General features: G+C 34.5%; 3 protein-coding genes across 5 annotated transcripts; 2 read left to right on the forward strand and 1 right to left on the reverse strand.

Moving 5' to 3' along the window:
* Positions 1 to 314: 314 nt before the first annotated feature.
* LOC112463913 (dopamine N-acetyltransferase-like) lies at positions 315 to 11,903 on the forward strand. Of its 3 annotated transcripts, none has more exons than XM_025030604.1 (4): positions 315 to 421; positions 8,685 to 8,952; positions 10,983 to 11,199; positions 11,301 to 11,903. In XM_025030604.1, the coding sequence occupies exons 2-4, from the start codon at positions 8,718 to 8,720 to the stop codon at positions 11,503 to 11,505; spliced, it is 657 nt and encodes a 218-aa protein (XP_024886372.1). In that variant the 5' UTR covers positions 315 to 421; positions 8,685 to 8,717; the 3' UTR covers positions 11,506 to 11,903. The 3 variants fall into 3 exon arrangements, with proteins under 3 accessions (XP_024886372.1, XP_024886373.1, XP_024886371.1); XM_025030605.1 differs by lacking the exon at positions 315 to 421 and adding an exon at positions 2,090 to 2,302; XM_025030603.1 differs by lacking the exon at positions 315 to 421 and adding an exon at positions 6,518 to 6,894.
* Positions 11,904 to 12,521: 618 nt separating this feature from the next.
* LOC112463914 (dnaJ homolog subfamily C member 4-like) lies at positions 12,522 to 13,933 on the reverse strand. Its single transcript, XM_025030606.1, has 4 exons — positions 13,711 to 13,933; positions 13,377 to 13,467; positions 13,063 to 13,220; positions 12,522 to 12,879 (listed from the first exon to the last, which is right to left on the reverse strand). Exons 1-4 carry the CDS (start codon positions 13,776 to 13,778, stop codon positions 12,564 to 12,566), a joined length of 633 nt encoding a protein of 210 aa, XP_024886374.1. The 5' UTR covers positions 13,779 to 13,933; the 3' UTR covers positions 12,522 to 12,563.
* A 189-nt stretch (positions 13,934 to 14,122) lies between these two features.
* On the forward strand, positions 14,123 to 17,934 carry LOC112463922 (maternal embryonic leucine zipper kinase-like). The gene is made up of 12 exons (XM_025030620.1): positions 14,123 to 14,399; positions 14,547 to 14,697; positions 14,790 to 14,899; positions 14,979 to 15,132; positions 15,210 to 15,316; positions 15,381 to 15,548; positions 15,631 to 15,828; positions 15,897 to 16,113; positions 16,737 to 16,806; positions 16,879 to 17,029; positions 17,116 to 17,219; positions 17,291 to 17,934. The coding sequence occupies exons 1-12, from the start codon at positions 14,256 to 14,258 to the stop codon at positions 17,562 to 17,564; spliced, it is 1,848 nt and encodes a 615-aa protein (XP_024886388.1). The 5' UTR covers positions 14,123 to 14,255; the 3' UTR covers positions 17,565 to 17,934.
* Positions 17,935 to 18,328: the final 394 nt, after the last annotated feature.

Here is an 18,328-nt window from a genome sequence, read left to right on the forward strand (position 1 = left end):
ACATTGATAAAAATTCGATGTAAAATCGTACATTTCGATAAACAAAAGAATAGAATGTTTATAAGATTTTATGGAATACTCGCGAACGGTTATTGCATCAAATGATACACAATGAGCTCGTTAATGCACGTATCCTCGTGTATAGTCTAACAGTTCGTCCCAAGTGTATCAATAGAACCCCATTACTGATAGCCACGGATCTCGCTCCCTAATCAAATTTAATGGAAAAATAGACCGGGGGAGTCTCGCTCGAACATATTGTGTATGTCGTCGGATAGTAACGACCCCTAATCCACGATCATCCTTCTCACATCGTCAGTCTATAGTTGGATACAACGCGTTAAGGGGACAAAGCACGTCGTACGTATCTTCCGGTGAATTCACGAGAAACCGACGGACATCCGGTCTTTTTGGGAAACAAGTAAGCAGTAAAAAAAATAGAGTAAGGATAGAAGTTTTCATCGAGAGTATATGCGTCGCGACGTTCCGATTTATTTCGAGTGTCTTGTCGGGTGCTCGTCCGCTCGATCGCTCGCTCGCAGTTCCTTACCTTCTTCTTCATACCGCGTTTCGATGCATAATTAAAACTTCCGCTTCGTCGATTCTTAAGCGAATTATTGAAATAATTCGATCGTAAAACTTTATGTATTGAAACGTGAATACACATACGTTTAACAGACAAGTGTTCCTTATATAAAATTCGTCAAAAATTTGTGCCTATTACTTGAGCAAATAAGTTGATGACCTTGTCGGTATTTTATTGTGGTTGTTACCTTCAAAACAAATGGGTACAATTCTATCTAACAATAAATAAATAAATAAGGATTTGTAATACCTAAATACTTACAATTAGTAGTCTTTAGGTATTAGTCTTAGGTTTAGTTGTCTAATAATAAACATTTTCTTACTTGAATGTAAGCGACATTTATGTGACAATTTGAGTGATAATAAGATAGAAGTTATTATAGATGAATTAGCTGAGAAACTCCAATAGTCATTAATACAATTATAAATGTAATATTTTTTCACCAAATATAATAGTAATATAGAAATTAATATAATGACTACTATATGCGCGTCGGTTTATTCCTTTTACAGATCAAATATTATTATAGCTTTAATATTATAAATATTTATCTCTGTATAGCAACACCGCTTACACCGCATATTCTAAATTTAGGTGGCAAGAAATGCGTTGCTTATATACGTCCATGCCAATAATAACCTCTACCGAATACCTATATGCTGCACGAAGCGTCAAGTCGAAACGAAATCACGACCTGAATGTATATTACGAAAATAGTTATTTTGAATTATTATAAAGATAATTGTATTCTAAAAGCTAAAGCAGAAAAGTTAAAAAAAATTATTGTAAGTTTCTGATTTAACTTCTCATGAACTTTTCTTAATTTTTAAAGAAAGAATATCAACGTGTGCGATAAGATTAAACATTGTTATCAAATAAATCTCGACAATGATCAGAATATTGTTGCTGAAGTATATTTGATTTGATTGTACGTCAGACTCAATCAGATTCAATTCCTACGCATTAACGATCAATTTGAGCAGCATGTGCCACGCGATCGTGATACTATCAATATAATATAAGGGGTGGTCTATACTTATTATTTCTTGTCATCTACAACTCTGTAAGTAATATAACAGTGTAATAATATATCCGAGTTATTTTTTCTTAAAAACTAAGGAGAGATTAATCCTATAGTAATCTGTTTCTCCGAGTATGAACAGTGGTTGCAAAGATAGTGCGCTATAAAATTTTTAATAGAGAAGAACGTATTCACAGAACTAAATTCAGAGAGTTGTTAAACGAAAGGCAGCTCGGTAAATCTGAGACACCAGATATTGTCGTATTGGTCACCGATCGACGAGTATGCAACGGGACATTTGCGTCATGTAAAATGTTAATGCCTCATGGAACGATAGCGCTTTATCACACATTTAAACACGAGCTGTCAAGCAAACTGTAGCAATTGCATCGATAAAGATGACGACCATAATAGTTCCTAGTAATAACATTAGGTTGCGATGCATCATTAGAATCGTGCGCGACTGCCACTTCGCCGGCTTCGCTTGTGTATTTCTATTATAGTTCGATAAGTCGTTTTCGGCAAGTTGTTAGCTGGTGCACAAAACTATCGCGCGATAAGAGATCCCATCACTGACCAGGATCTCAGCATCCGCATCTGCGTATGCGCGCGTGTAATAGGATAGAGCGTTGCTCTAGAGAGTCTAGAATTCTAGAGCAACAGAAGCGGAACGGTGTTATCGCAGGTGCAGTCAAGTGGGTACCGCATATCTCGTTCTGGTGCAGATCGCGTGTGCAGATACGTGATAAATGCAGATAATGCGCTAATCGCGCTTCATTCGGACAAATTTTCGTCCGCGTCACGCGACTACTCATTGTCAGTCGGCTCGAAATTAGCTATCGAGCACGTATTAACTCTAGTGGCTTTTATAAAAGTTTCAAATAAATTGCTGTCGCGCGAGTCTCATTTCGATTATCTTCAATAAATGTGTTTATTACATATACGATACGCTAAAAGTAATCTTGAACTTTCGGTGCAATAAAACCGTGTCAAGTACTTTCGATTTTATATGCGTATTTTTCATATTGGTTGGTATTTAAAAAAATAGACGTAAGATAATATATAATAAAATTTAAAAAATGTTACATATAATGAAAATGTGCGTTGTCTTTCGCATTAAATACTTAACGTGAACTTACTCAATAAATGAATTAACATAGTAAAGTAAATCGAATGTTTTTTGTCAATGCCTTCTTATGCGGCGTCAAACGTAGATTTATTTTGATAGAATTATTGAGATAGAAATCAAGAACGCGATCGATAAAATAATAAAAATCGATTTTTTTCATTGGTTTCCCACGACCGACTAAACAGGAGCAATTGATTCATTTTGAAAACATGTACACAGACTTATCGCGACATATATTTGTTTCTTCCTCATTTACGCACGTTTACATTGTCGCGTCGGTCTATCTAGTAAACAGTTTAATTTCTGCAGCACGCATGCGATTCCATGTCAATATCAGCTCGCGAAATAATACTAACGAGGTTCCATAGACTTAAATGCCTTGGAAAACAGACTGTTATACTGTAGATTATACTTGAGTTACTATATCGACAATTGTATTAAGCCAGATTAAGTTTGATTTAACAATCTTATAACTAAAATGATATCACGAAATTAATATATCGATAGTCTCCATGAAATTTTATTTAATAATTCGATAACAAATGACGGTTTAAACGATCTCGCGAGTAAATTAAATTATTAGAGTAATTTATTCGTTATACGATCTTCCAGTTTTAAAGTGATCGTGCATCAAGCTTCACAAACGATCATATTACATAGCCACGTCGCGCGTCGCGAGGACAACTTGTCTGTCTCGACACATTTAATATAATACGACTTTAATTTTAACATACACAACTTGAGTTTCGGTTTATCGAAAAAAGAAAAATCCAGTATATTAGGAATAATATTACATTCTCTAAATACCTGAATTTTTTGGTAATAATTTGGATTTATCATCTTTCTTCGAATTGCATGAATTAATAAGAACCAATAGTCGGGTGATCAATTCCTCGTAAAGAGGAATTGATTTCCCGCAATAACAGGACAGATAGGACAAGATTCTACATTGGTATATGATTCAATTTTCCCCTACTATACGAGGATATACACACTTTTATTTTTATTATGAGTAAAAGGAATTGGACTATTAAAAGTGCGTCAGAAAGTGCACCCGCCGAAGAGTTGTGCATAATGAACAATGTATATATGCATTTCTTTCCTTCCTATCTAAAAAAAGGCATGTTAAATCGATACTCGTATTCGATACGCACTATCGGGGAACGCACTGTTAGCGCTATTGCATCATTCTATCTTTATCGCTCATCAGGTGTAAAATAAGGATAGAATAAACAAATAGCGCTAATAGCACACTCCCCGAATCCAGCCTAACCATTCACTCAAGGTCTCCGACAGGTTGCTAAAACTGTTCCAATGAAACATATATGGTTACGATCGTAGTGAGACGGGCTGCGACATGACGGAATTGTTTCTCATTAAGTGCTGAAATACTCCAATAAATCGCCTTTATAAATGCACATCGAGTCGACCTCGACATCGTAAAGTCGACATTACCAATTATTAGTTGCTGTTCAATTAAAGTCAAAATAGATTATTCCTATTCCAGAAACTTACGGTTATTTTTATCGATTTGATTTAATCGATAACTCGAAAATGAAGCGTGATGATTTCCATGACTGATTCTTTATTACATTATTTTTCGTCTTTATTTATTGGCTCTAATAATATTTTTATCATTTAATATTTTTTCTCAATTGCAACAAACATCTTTTAGCAAATATTGTCAATTTTTGTATATATTACCCATTTAGCTTCTTTTTTCTTAATTTTATAATTAATCCAATAATCTATTACGAGTGTACAGATGTCCCCTATACATGATAAAACAAAACAGTAGGATATTTGATACATGGACAAACATCTGATATCGATACCTGGCGATTGAGCTCCGTGCCAGTCTAACACCAGGCACGCTAAAAGATATACGATGTTCAAAAATGAATGCTATTCGCAAATACATAGAAATAAAAATGCAATGGTTTATTAGTCCGCTCGCTAATGACTGTTCGAGACAATAAAAATTTGAATCGGTTCACTAACAACAGACGTAAGGCGGTTGAATCATACAATTCACCCTGTGTTTCAAGGACAGTTTCTTTCTATTAAATCTTTCTATCAAGTCTTCTAAAGGCTTCCGTTGAGCAATTCTTCGTACAACAAAACTTTACCATTCACCGTTCTGTCCCCTCTTTCTATCGAATGCGGAAACTAGCATAACATGTTCGTTCAGGATTCGCTACCGCATCCGATTTGAAAGGCTGCAAGGAATGGTTGGGAGACCATTTTATTGAGGCCATTATTTCATTGTCGATCGTTTATCGATTGTGTAGCTTATCGAGTGTCGCGATCAAAGGACGCACGATACGCGAACATACGGCCATGAAGATGCTTTGTAATTCTCGCTGCAGCTCCACGCGATTTAAATCACTGAGTCGCTGAGCGGTATCAGCTTGCTAAAAGTTTATCGTTTGCAACGAAAACGAACAGTATGTTTAATCCGTCAGCAATCGTAATAGAAGCCAATAAACAGCGTTCTATCGGTTTTTGTCATTGTAGAAAAATCGATTTCGTAGACTTGAAAAAATCTATGATGGCGAGTAACCGGATATTTAGATTGTGTTTTTATACTCGTATACTCGTTGGGCTCAACAGGTAATAATAAGGCGAAGTCTCTCAGTTATATATGTTTAAGACAAGGATAGCCTCGAACTATACGGTCTTTACTATGACGGTCTTCAAAGGTACCATGTCCGATTCTAGATATGCATGGTTACGACTATCAGTGACCTTCGAGCTGATAGATCGATAGGAGTCGTTGTCTTTGGCATGTTCCATTCTCTACACAATAGCACAATTGCTCGTATAAGGGCGTAAACAATCTCAGCATACGATATGATATAAGATAAAAATGTGCAGACAAGGCATATATTTAGGGGAAACAATTTCAATATCCGCGGTATACGGTGTAAATTACAATAAACACATTACGATATACAACATAACAATAATAACATTCGATTATTAGAATTTAAAGTTTTAAATTGCGTAATAAAGTCTAATTTAGACTCTAATTAAATATTTTCTATTTGTTCGTTAAACATGAGGACGTACTATTTTCCAACAAAAATTGGCAAGTCGAGCATCAGTTGAATCTATTTACCATCCATACAAATGCAAAATAAATATTAATTCTAATTTAATTGCTTTTCGATGTTTTTGCTAATATCTTACGCGAATCGACAATTAAGTACGTGTTAAAATTAGACAGCTGTATCGATAAGCACGCATATTATCTCTTGCATTATGTACCAATGTGTCACGACAAACGGCAGCGTCAAATAGAAATTATTTTCTAATTTTATATGCAACACGTGTGCACATTTTTATGTTGTACACTTTGCAAGTATTTAATAGCAAATCGTCAGAATTTTATTTATGTATACAATATAGAATTATACGCTGGACTGGTGAAAACATGAAATTCTGTTATTATTCCAAGTTATAAAGTGATCTTGACATTAAACTTTATGCGTATTTTTCTCACTGGAGATACAAATACAAATTGTTATAGGGCATATTGCACAGATTTGCAATTTTTATATTATTATAGAAAAAGATCAAACCACGCGTTTGCCTCGATTCCTCGACTTTTCGTCTAATTGTAAGCTTATATTCTTGCTTCTCCTCTGGCAATGCAACGCTCCTCACTGGAGTAAAAAATAAGATCCAGTTTATCATAATAAATCACTGCAATATTATACAAAGCTACGGCATAATTACGCGATGATTGCAGGTCGATCCAAGGCTGATTAGATATCCTTTGATATTAAAAAACGGGGCGTCGCCTAAGTATCCTAAACTATATCCATCTGTCCCTGAACCTGCAAGAATGCCTGTTGCTCCTACAGAGCGTATATAAGACTGTCAGCGTTCTATTGCAATGCACAGTGTTAGATTACCACCTCGTCGACAACAACTGAGCATCGCGTTGTTAGCGCTTGGAGAACTTGCTTCCACAGTTGTTCTCTGCAATTCGTGTATTGAAACTCTCAAGACACAAGTGCGGTATTTAGCTCACGGATCTTATCGTTCGTCATGGAGAACATACGCGCAACCAATCAGCTTGATGCGATTTGCATCGACAGCGACAAGACTACCAATTTTGCGAAAGATGCACCGAGGATTACGAAATACTCGGTAAGAAGTTAAATTGAACGAGACGAAAATTAAAATAATAATCCGCGTGTATTGTTACACTTTAAAAACCGAATCAATATGTTTGGTGAATTTGGCGTAATATGTCGAATTTCTGAGGGCTCTGCTTTTAAAACCGCAAACACGGAAGATTGCATCTCTCGAGTCCAATTGGACAGATAGATAAACAATTATTATTATATTTTGTAAGAACGCGATAGCCCAACAGCATTATTTCTGTGCTTTTGTGGTTCTTACTTTTTAGGTTTTTTTTTTTTTTTAATTATTATTATTATTATTATTATTATTATTATTATTATTATTATTATTATTTATGTTACATATTACGTATTCGCGACGTTTTCTCTCTGGAATATATCACTATTTTATTTCACGTAACAAACATGAAGATTGTTTTCGCACGTATTACTGATCGCGTTGAAATGTTTGATCGTATCAAAATTATATCGTTTCTTTTGACCCGTTAATTTGTCATCGAATATGACACTTTCGTCGAAGTAAATGATACTTCTCCAAGGGATAGAGTCACTCTTTGTCTTGCACGGTGATGATGTACGCGTAAACGTGCGATGATCTAATCATTTTCTCACGGTAATTGTAGGACAGACATTATTATGCAGATTATTAATTACGTTGAAAGAAACTGTGTGTAAGATCTTTTAATGTAAGTAACGACGCGCTCCCTTTGACATGACGTAACTCGAATGATGACAGCGCGCGTCTTCACATCGCATCCTTCTGCAAACGTAATGACATAATGTTCAGATGCTGGCTCCCTTAATTGCGACAAATATTATTAGCATATGAAGCAAACGATTATTTTATAATTTAGCAAATTATTATTAAATAACTTATCAGAGGAAGGACATTTCAAATTGCACGCGCGAACAATAACGGTGTAACATTCAAGGCAAAAGAGTTTTGCATTCAACAAGGTTTCCTCGCGTTCTAAATTACGCGTCATGACATCGCGACATAACATCAAAGTTACCGTCTCAGAAGATGTCCGTTCAAAATGCAAAAACTGATTCAATATTTTTGATGGAAAATATCTAAACGTCCTACTTTGTTTTTTTTCTTTTTTTTAAAGAGAATTTTTAGTCTCACGTTATTTTGTATCTCTATGCCATTTGCGAAGCTGTCGTGTCAAAACGCATATCGCATCCGCACGCAGGCGGAGTCTTATCAATTCTTACAAATCACTGTCTAGAAGTAGATCAATGACAAATTAGCGTTGGGCGACGTTGACCGCGCAATGACCGATCGCGATAAAATGCGTTTGATAAACGAGAATGTTTCACGCGCGTCAACGTGACGTGCGATGCGTGTAATAAAGCTGGCGCATCATTTCCCTGTGTATGAAAGTCTCCTCTGAACCCTCGATTCGAGGATCATGTCGCAGCGTTCCGCGCAAATTACGCTGAATTTACATTTCCTATTGTTGGAATTGCGTGATGCACGTCTCGTGTTCCGATTAACTATGACCATCTCAAGGTACGGTTAGCTCTGATCAAAATATGCGTCAATCTTCAAATAGTAGCGTTCGATATAAAAAAAATGTATCAGATATCTCGTCAAATTTCTCCCGTATCGACACTATATTGTAAAATATTGACTAACATTTTCAATTTCCTTTTGTAATTTCTAAAGAAATAACATTAATGTCTATGAATATATAAAAATTGTATCGGAATATCACATTCTTCTCTTATAATAATGTCAAATAATTTTCGTAAAATCTCACACTCATTTTCGTAATGTTCTTATTTTAGTTGGCCGATTCGGCTGACGGATCGAACGGTGGTATGGATTATCATATCGAGATAATTAATAAGGATGACAAACTGAAGGTGCTGAAGTTCCTAAGGAGATTCTTCTTCAGAGATGAGCCGCTCAATCAGAGCATCCAATTGATTCCAGAGGGTGAAGACAGTACTTGCATGGAATTGGAGGATTACTGCAGCCACTCGTCGCTCGAAAATAATTTGAGTCTGATGGCAGTTTCCGCGAGTGGTGCAATTGTTGGAGTTCTGCTCAGTGGTAAAGTTGTACTTGATGAAATTTTTTTATAGAGACGATGTTTTTTCCTCAAATCTTCGAAAATATATAGTTCGATTACGCCACACGTCACGTTTCCAGTGGATTTCATTTCTCGTGCATTTTACCGTTTTACGTCATCAGATCAATCGTCTCATTGTATCTTCCGAGCTATAGTTATCAAGCACATGTTCTCAGAATTTTTAAATTATTGCGCAAAAATGCTAAATAAATATTTTTATTTTGTTGATAATGTGAAAGTGATTGAAAATATTTTACAATTGTCTAACGTCTATTTGTCGTTTGTAATATTTTATTAAATATCGTTCTTGTTTCTTGTCGTGATTAGTTTGATCTTTCATATTTGCAGCCAAAGAAGCTATATTTGTTAATCACATCTGAATCGATGCTCCTTTCGATGAATATATCCATATCCATTAATATAAATATAAAAAATAAAGAAAGATACGAATATGTACATTTATCTTTAGTCTCTTAAAATACGTACGGTTGTATCGTTTCGCTTGAGCAGATGTAAAAATTACCAGTTAATTTGAAATGTATCTCAACCGTATTCAAATAAATGCACATGGAAAGAAAAGACCGAAGAAATACAACGGTATAATACCGTTTGACGTTACGTAAAATGCTACGGATCTCGAATAATACCGTGAGTTATTATCCGACACCGGTTTTGTGACTCGAAATAGATAATTACATCACGTCACCTGCTGATAAATATGTATCTACATTAAAATGCACAAACAACACGACATTCGAAAATCGCATTTATAAATTATCGCATCGCGCGTGTGCGAATCGCTAACGGTGCTGCGAAGATGTTAATCAAAGACTTAAATGCAATTTAAAATCAACGATGTGGATAGATATAATAACGTAGATAATAGCTTAAGTCGTTAAGCAAAAATAGCAAGGCTGTTAAAAGTAAAAAAAGAAGATATCTTTTAAAACTTATAATAATCTTCAAAGTAATATTTTTAAATAAAAGAAACAAAGAGAAGAAAGGAAAACATTATATCTATAAAAAGATTCAAAAAGTACATTTACAAGTAAAGAAATATTATCGATACACAGTAATAATAGGTTTATACGTCACAGTTTAACATTAAAGACAGATTAACTGGATCTACATAGTTATCACTCGTTTTGTCTTTTAATATGTGCGGAATATTAATTTGTAAAGTTCATAAAAAAAAGGAGATATCACGTAACATACTACTACAAGAATCAGGCAATATATTCCTTCATTAAAAACTGGAAATATAGCTATGCTGCATTTTACGTTTAGGTAGTGAGATTTTATATTCAGATATACTTTGAAATTTTTTCGTTGGATAATACGATTCATATTACATACAAATATTTAAGTAATATAGAACTGATTTTTCCACATCAAAAATATCAAAGCATTTTATAAAGGATATCTAAATTGTATGTCAAATGACGGGACAAATTAAATCAACCTGTATAGAAGTCTTAGTATACTGAAGAATTTTTTAACACCTTTGTCATACGTTACATATTTTTACCATAGTTCCATATCATATCTTAATTTAATTCCTGGCTTATCATTTACTAATTTAATAATTAATAGTCGTTAACTGTCGTTAATTGATAATATATGCAAAATGTATCCCAAGGCGTATAACTATATGTATATGTATGCACGTCGTGTTATATTATGCAAAAACGTATCTATTAAAATAATTTTTCGACTTTGCTCTCAATGAATATTGAAATGTAAGAATTGAGAAGAAACTGTTGTTCGAAATGATAAAAAAATCATCTATGATTGTATTGATTGTAAATAATGAGAAGAAGAAACTGTTAATTGATTTTGAACTTAATAATTGCGTATTAATATATATATAAACCAAAACTTATTAATAAATAATATTATTAAATAGTTTAACTTATTTATTATTAAACAGATTATTAACTATAATTTTTAATATAAATTAATCATGTAACTGTAGATAGACGTGGATTTACAGTTTTTTTACCTTTTACAGGTAAAATGGATCCTCCATCGAACGAAGAACCAGAATACATACAATCGTGTAAAAACGCGAAATTTAAAAAGATACTAAGATTATTGCACCATATAGACAAAGGTGTAAACATAAATGGACAATATCGGGATTTCAACGTTCTAGAGGTCAGAATAATTTCGGTGGATACAAATTGGAGAGGAAAAGGTGTCGGGAAAACGCTCATAGAAAAGTCGATGTAAATATTATCTATAAATCTATAATGTTTAGAGATCAAATTCGAACGAGAGATGCATTCAAGAGTGAGCGATATATTCTTGGCCTACTTATGAATTACAGGGAAATCGCAAAGGAGCAAGGATTTCATTATATCAGGGCAGACTGCACGTCCTTTTTTTCCTGTAAGTTATGCGCGCGACTTGGCTTCGACGCGATATACAATCTTAATTATAACGACTACGTGGATGAAGACGGGAAGCCAATCTTTTCACCCGCGTCACCTCACACGGCGGTTGTTGCATATATAAAGAAATTATCAACATAAAGTTTAAAGATGTGTGTGATATTGAAGAGAGAGTATGTCTGGAACGACCAAAAGTTTGATGTAAAGTACGAAAGAAAAAAAAATAATAAGACACGTCACATATTAAAAATGTATACCGATATCTACATTGCAAAGAGAGAGCTAGTAGAAAACAAAGTATATTTTATAATTTACTGTACAATATATATGTGAAAATTGCATATCATCATATAAGTGTAACGCTAATCATTGTAAATACAATAACTATTTCGAAAAACGATTAGATATAATATAATAGCATAGATGTGTTTCTACGTCTACATGCGCAACAAATATATTATTGGTGTAAATGTAATACCACCGATATATATAGATATGTGTATATTATGTAAGTTGAAGTATAGAGAATGTTTAATTCATTTTTTTTGTATGTAGCATCAAAATATATCCATATCTAAAAAAAATATTGTAAAATATACATGAAATATTGTATTATAAAAATTATTTCTTTATCGTAACAGTTTTTCCCTTAATTGAGGCATTGGGTAAAAACATTCTGTACCTAGTTTTATAGGTTTAAGATGTTAAGAGATTATAATGTATCATGCTTTCAAATTTTCTTTATTATGACTAGATAAACAAGGTCTTATAGAAAGAATCTAAAAAGTATAAATATAATGGTGCGTGTCCACTTGCGAGTAAGAACTCTCGAGAGCAAAAAGAGAGAAAGAGAGAGAGACTCTCGAGAGTATCTTTCTCTCTCTCTCTCTTTCTTTTTGCTCTCGAGAGTTATTACTCGCAGGTGGAGACGCACCATAAAGGCTGCGGTCCACTTGACGCTACAAATTCTTTGGAGCGTTCTTCTTCTCCTTCTTTCTTCATTGAAAGAAAAGAGAAGAGGAATGCTTCGAAGCATTTGTAGCGTCAAGTGGACCGCAGCCAAAATCATCTCTGTATAAAAATCATACAATAATAGGATTTATCTTTAGTATAACAGGAAGGCAAAGGATAGAGAAAGAAGCAAAAAAACACTGATGTCTCTAATAACTGCTATTTTTTAATTTCTAATAAAATTTTTGCTAACATTCATTACCGTCTTTCGTCAGGTACTCGTTCAGATCCTCTGCGGAATTTATATTTTCTATAACAAACTGATTGGTTCTAGTGTGTGCCGAGTTTCGAATTTGTTGGTATTCGTTCTCTATTCGAGCATTTCGCAAAGTTACTATCTTTCTCACTTTAATGGTATAGAACATGAAAATAAGTTGTAGCAACCCCAACCCACAAAACACCAGGGCTATTAGGAGGCCAAAAAACGCATTTGGCTTTTGCTGAGACGGTGGCCACGGTCCTCCTGCCGTACGTACTTCATATTCCCATTGACTCCCATATTGTCTGCAACAATATGGGAGTTGCATTAATTGCATTAGATTTTTTGCTTCCACATGTACATGCAGTAGAAGGCACAAATCCGGGAATGCAAAAGCAAAAATCCTCAAGATACAACTTAATTTCACATTACACAATCATTAGCATTTTTTTAACAAATCAATATTCTAATGTATTATATTAACTTACGTGTTCTGTGAATGATATGTGTAGGATGGATTGTATCTACAGTATTTCAATTCAAAATCATATTGACGCCTTGCACTTTCCTTTCCCAGAATCGTATATGCCTCGTTCAACTTGACAAAATCAGCATGATCTTGTTTTCCACTAGTATCAGGATGCAGCTAGCAAAAACAAAATGTGCAATTTATACAATTGTAAAATATAAAATAGCGAAAGCAAAAAGTATGCCATTTACATTCATTTCATACTATCTGAAGTAAAATAAAGTTATAATAAATTCTCCAAATATAAAACAAATTATCTAGAGTGTTACATACTCGTTTTGACAACCTGATAAAAGCTTGTCTGATGTCTTTCTGTGACGCATCGGGTGAAACATTTAAAGTTTCATAATGATTCTGCTGGTACCTTTAAAAGGAACGTGCTACATGGCAGTAATTAAATTTGTTTCTTTTAGTAGAATGACATTACTTTCTGCACTCGGAACAAAATAATTAAATAAATATATATTCCCATCCCATATATTAGAGGATGGCAAAGGAAAGAAAAGAATTGTAAAAGAATACAAAAAGTGACTAGCTAAAAAAAAAAAAAAATTATCGTTTGACAGCGATTATATTATAATATAACGTGATGAGACAAGACACTAACCTCTGAGTCCCGTAACTTCTGGCCAAGCAACAGATTTCCGGCTTGCACACTCGGAGGAATTGTGCCATTACAACAACGGTTCAACAAACACGATGTTTCTCAACAAAGCGATAAGTCATTTCGGGAACTCGAGACATTTTGTGGATCGACGGTCCGTCTGTCGGACCAGTCAGACGTCACTCGTCAGACCGTCGTCATTTTTCATGCAAAAAAATTACGAAAATAACATCGACATGCGTCGTCGTCGTCAAAGCGGTCAAAGTGATTTCCTTCCTACTCCGCGTTTGATAATCGGTAAATAATATTGTAGGAGACCTACTTTATCAGTCGCTAGTGTCGCTACCTTAAGACGCCGACGTTGGCCGACGTGGCACCACTGTAAACGGGAACGGGGAAGGTGGGCGAGCTGGGCGAGCAAGGTCTTGATTGGCCGTCAAAAGTTGTTTACGTTAGGAAACCGCGGTTTGAAAGTTGATGCGGCGAGAGGCGAGACTGCGACACATCTCCGGCATTTACGACCCGTATTTCTCGTGCCGGGCCCGACGATGGTGCGATACGCTGCCCTGAAAGGACTGTACGACCTGGAGAAGACGATCGGTAGCGGTGGCTTCGCCAAAGTCAAACTCGCGACTCACGTCGCTACCGGCGAAAAGGTTGCCATCAAGATTATGGAGAAGACTGCGTTAGGTGTAAGTAAAATCTCAATTGTTTGTCTTTTTTAAGAAAAGGGGATTTTTCTTTGTAATTTTCTTTCACCTTCTTTCTTTCGACATTGCTTTCTCTCTCTCTGTTCTATCTTGAACTATATATATTTACTGTACAATTATTTATTCTAGGAAGATTTACCAAGGGTGAAGGTCGAAGTGGAGGCACTTAAAACACTGCTGCATCAACACATCTGTAGGCTGTATCAAGTGATAGAGACGGACAGTCATTATTTCATGGTGATGGAATATTGTTCTGGTGGAGAACTGTTTGATCACATAGGTAAGCGTTACATACGACCGCGACGTAAAGAATCTTTTGTTATTTTCAACAGCTGTTAATATTAAAATGACATTGTTGTGTTTGTATTGCAGTTGAGAAAAACCGATTGTCGGAATCTGACTCGCGCAAATTTTTTTGCCAAATAGTGTCTGCTGTTGCATACATGCACAATTTGGGATATGCTCATAGAGATTTAAAGCCTGTAAATATATTTTCTGTCTTTTGCAATATATCTATATTATTTGAATAGAATTATTCTTTTATTCTTTTTTTTTTCACAGGAAAATGTTTTATTGGATAAAGATGAGAATTTAAAGTTAATTGACTTTGGACTATGCGCAAAACCCAAAATGGGAATTCAGGCACATTTATATACCTCTTGCGGATCTCCCACGTATGCTGCACCAGAGCTTATAATGGGAAAGAAATATCTAGGTAACTGAGCTTCACAAATGTTTTTGACACTTCACTGTAATGTAATATTTAATTAAAGATACAAAATCTCTTTGCAGGCTCAGAAGTTGATATCTGGAGTATGGGAGTTCTTCTTTACGCCTTATTGTGTGGCTTTTTGCCTTTCGATGACAATAACTTAGAGAACTTGTATAAAAAAATACTTGTAAGTTCTACAATCGCCATCTGCCTATTATGACACAAACACATAAATTACAAATTTGTTCTAGACTGGCAAATATGAGGAACCGTATTGGTTGTCCAATGATAGTAAAACACTGATCAAGTCAATGTTACAAATCAATCCGATAAAGAGAATCACCATTCACGAATTATGTCGTCATCCATGGATTACAGGAAATTCTCGAAAGCCTATATCATTCATTCACAGAATAGAAGTAAGAATTTGGTGTACAGAAATTGATTTTATAGCTTTAAATGTTTTATAAAATTTCTTTTTTTTTTCATGAAAATGTTTAGTTTGAAAAAGATGACGAGGTATTGAGTACTATGTCTGCCATTTGCGGTCGGAATAGCACAGATATATGGAAGAAACTTGTGCAGAGTGATAGAACCGATTACAGAACGGCTACATATCTGTTGTTACTTGACAGAAAATTACGTGGACTTTCATTGAAATTAACATCTACGATGAGGTCTCATCTTAAGCAAGAAATGGTAAGTTAAATGTTTTTTTCAATATGAGATTGATATATTTAATCGTATAAATTTTGTTCTCTCTATAGAATGGCACAAATGTTCCACAACGTGAAATAATGGCCAACAATTTTATAACCAAACTTGATCATTCTCCAAGAAGCAGAACAAACAACGAGCCATCTCCAACGATTGATGTCACTTATGATGTACTGCCTAAAAGAACTGAAGATAAATTTATAGAACCATATACGTCGACAAGAAAAAGATTACGAAGTAGAGACTGTGACGATGTATCACCGCCTGGTAAGTACTTTACCAGGTACTTTACTCTATCATCATTACAATATCCTAATCCTTTTTATCCTATTTATCGTTTTTTTACAAACAAAAACATTTTAAGTTTTATTGAATTATCATAATTTTATCTTCAGAAACTTTTCACGATGATAAATATATCAATCTCATGTTTCTAGATATGTCGATTTTTTATGTTTTTGACGTTTTCGTACATTTTGCGTGCAATTGTTTAGGAAACGCGTTGTATCGCAGGTATCGTAGGTAGTTCCATAGTATATTTTCTAAAGTTTACTTCTAATTAGGAGATGCTAGCACCACCTAATTAGAAACTTTAATGAAAGTTTCCGACTGCGATAAATTACAGTAGTCGCGCGAAAAGCAGATAATTACCTCGAGAAGAGCAATGACTTGCTAACAAACGCAATTTGGACTTAAGAATTTCCGTGTACAAGAATTCTTCCCCAAAACTCCTTAGAAGATACACTATCTCCCAAGCACCACTACATTTGAAACCTTATCATTCAGAAGAGTATTAAACTTTTCAGTAATCCTATCTGTATAGTTTGTTAATAATACATAAATAATATTGAAGTTATGCTTATGTAATTTGGCTTTTTATAATATTACAGTAATTCCAACAAAGAGGCTGCTTGAAAACAGACCAGCTACTCCAACGCAATTCTCAACACCAGATTCCAAGTAAGCTTATGAGTAATATGAAAATAATATAACAAATACGATAAAGATGTTCAAAAATATAATATTTTTTAGAGTTCCTCAGACATCTACACCCGGTAGTGCAAGAAAAGTTATGATGGGGTTAGAGCGAGGGTTGAATCGAGTAAGATATGTTCTTACACCGAAAAGACGAGTGAAGAACGAAAACACCGATCCGGATGAACCAAATGTATTGTCGGGGAAGGTATGTCTCACATTTAAATTATGAAAATATTATTGAAAGAAGTTTTCATCTCGCAAACCGCGGTAAATTGTATTTTGTTATCAAAGGGTCTTTCTAACGTATCTGCAACATGCAGCGGTTGTCCAAAACATGTCCTCTCGAAATTACGAAGAGCACTTCGGCAAAAGGGTATAATGTGCCGTCAAAAAGGGTAACTATAATTTTATCTTGAACATTGTATTTCCTATATTGTTTTATTATCGAAAACATATATCGTCGTAGATTCATTTTGCAAGGAGAAACTGAAGAATCCTTTCCGGAAGGTAAAAAAGATTCGGCGAAATCGATTTCTTCGCAGAATTCCTGTTCTTTCGAATTGGAAGTCTGCCTCTTAGAGATCGATCCGAACGGTAAACGATTAGTCGGCATTCGTCGGAAAAGATTAAAGGGTGATGCATGGGTTTACAAACGCGTCTGTGAGGAAATTCTTGCTCTCACTGCAGAAGATATTTCCACAGATTCAGAGGTTGCTTCTGAATCTAAGTGTCCTATTTGAGAAAAATGACTTTTATAATTATATATTTCTACGAAGTAGATTTCTCTATAGACGCTCTAACAATCTAATTATATGAGAAACGGACCTCTTAATAGTTATATAATGATATTAACGATAAGATTGATGTTTTATAATAAAAAGATCGACGTTATGTGCAACAGATAGTGTAAGACTTAAAAGTATGCAATTTCTAAAATATATTCAAATGTTTAATTTAATCATCAGAAAGAGATTATGTTGCTTATAATGTACATTTATTTTCGTTAAAGGGATGAAACTATGACTAAGTGTAACAAGATCTGTAAAGATCTATAAATATATTTTTTGAGGTACGGGTAATGTAACTGAAATTATAATGTAATAGTATTTACGTGAGATATGTCACTTTAATAAATTTATTATCGCTCCTATATATTTTTTTATTATGTATCTATATCCAAAATAAAAACGAAATATATCCATTAAAATAAGATTGTAACGAAAAATACATCATATCTCGACAAATTTTGATATCAAGGAGAAATAAATTATCGTTTTTTTTTTTTATTTTTTCCACCTTTCATGTAACATCGGTATTGATCTGAAGAATGTTCCGACCAACGCGATCGACTGTTCTATGGACAGCACAAAGAAATTTCCTGTGCGAGCACTTTGAGTGCTCCTTGCTTGCCCCTTTCTGTCCAGAATATGTAAAGCTCAATTTCGCGTTTATACCGCAGATATAAAGTATCGCGGCCTGTTTGAACCGGTCCGCAAGGCTCTGC

This window comes from Temnothorax curvispinosus, unplaced genomic scaffold (genome assembly GCF_003070985.1).
Source record: "Temnothorax curvispinosus isolate PA1 unplaced genomic scaffold, ASM307098v1 QBEX01013735.1, whole genome shotgun sequence".
NCBI classification, from domain to species: domain Eukaryota; kingdom Metazoa; phylum Arthropoda; class Insecta; order Hymenoptera; family Formicidae; genus Temnothorax; species Temnothorax curvispinosus.

What these genes read in the sequence shown, in the direction of transcription:
- LOC112463914 (XM_025030606.1), bottom strand. Translation starts at nt 13,778, where the DNA reads ATGGCACAATTCCTCCGAGTGTGCAAGCCGGAAATCTGTTGCTTGGCC. An exon ending in AGAAGTTACGGGACTCAGAG is followed by an intron (nt 13,468 to 13,710) that starts GTTAGTGTCTTG and finishes TTCCTTTTAAAG; the next exon opens with GTACCAGCAGAATCATTATG. An exon ending in ACATATCATTCACAGAACAC is followed by an intron (nt 12,880 to 13,062) that starts GTAAGTTAATAT and finishes ATATTGTTGCAG; the next exon opens with ACAATATGGGAGTCAATGGG.
- LOC112463913 (XM_025030603.1), top strand. Translation starts at nt 6,793, where the DNA reads ATGGAGAACATACGCGCAACCAATCAGCTTGATGCGATTTGCATCGAC. An exon ending in CGAGGATTACGAAATACTCG is followed by an intron (nt 6,895 to 8,684) that starts GTAAGAAGTTAA and finishes TTCTTATTTTAG; the next exon opens with TTGGCCGATTCGGCTGACGG. An exon ending in TGTTGGAGTTCTGCTCAGTG is followed by an intron (nt 8,953 to 10,982) that starts GTAAAGTTGTAC and finishes TACCTTTTACAG; the next exon opens with GTAAAATGGATCCTCCATCG.
- LOC112463922 (XM_025030620.1), top strand. Translation starts at nt 14,256, where the DNA reads ATGGTGCGATACGCTGCCCTGAAAGGACTGTACGACCTGGAGAAGACG. An exon ending in TGGAGAAGACTGCGTTAGGT is followed by an intron (nt 14,400 to 14,546) that starts GTAAGTAAAATC and finishes TATTTATTCTAG; the next exon opens with GAAGATTTACCAAGGGTGAA. An exon ending in ATAATGTGCCGTCAAAAAGG is followed by an intron (nt 17,220 to 17,290) that starts GTAACTATAATT and finishes ATATCGTCGTAG; the next exon opens with ATTCATTTTGCAAGGAGAAA.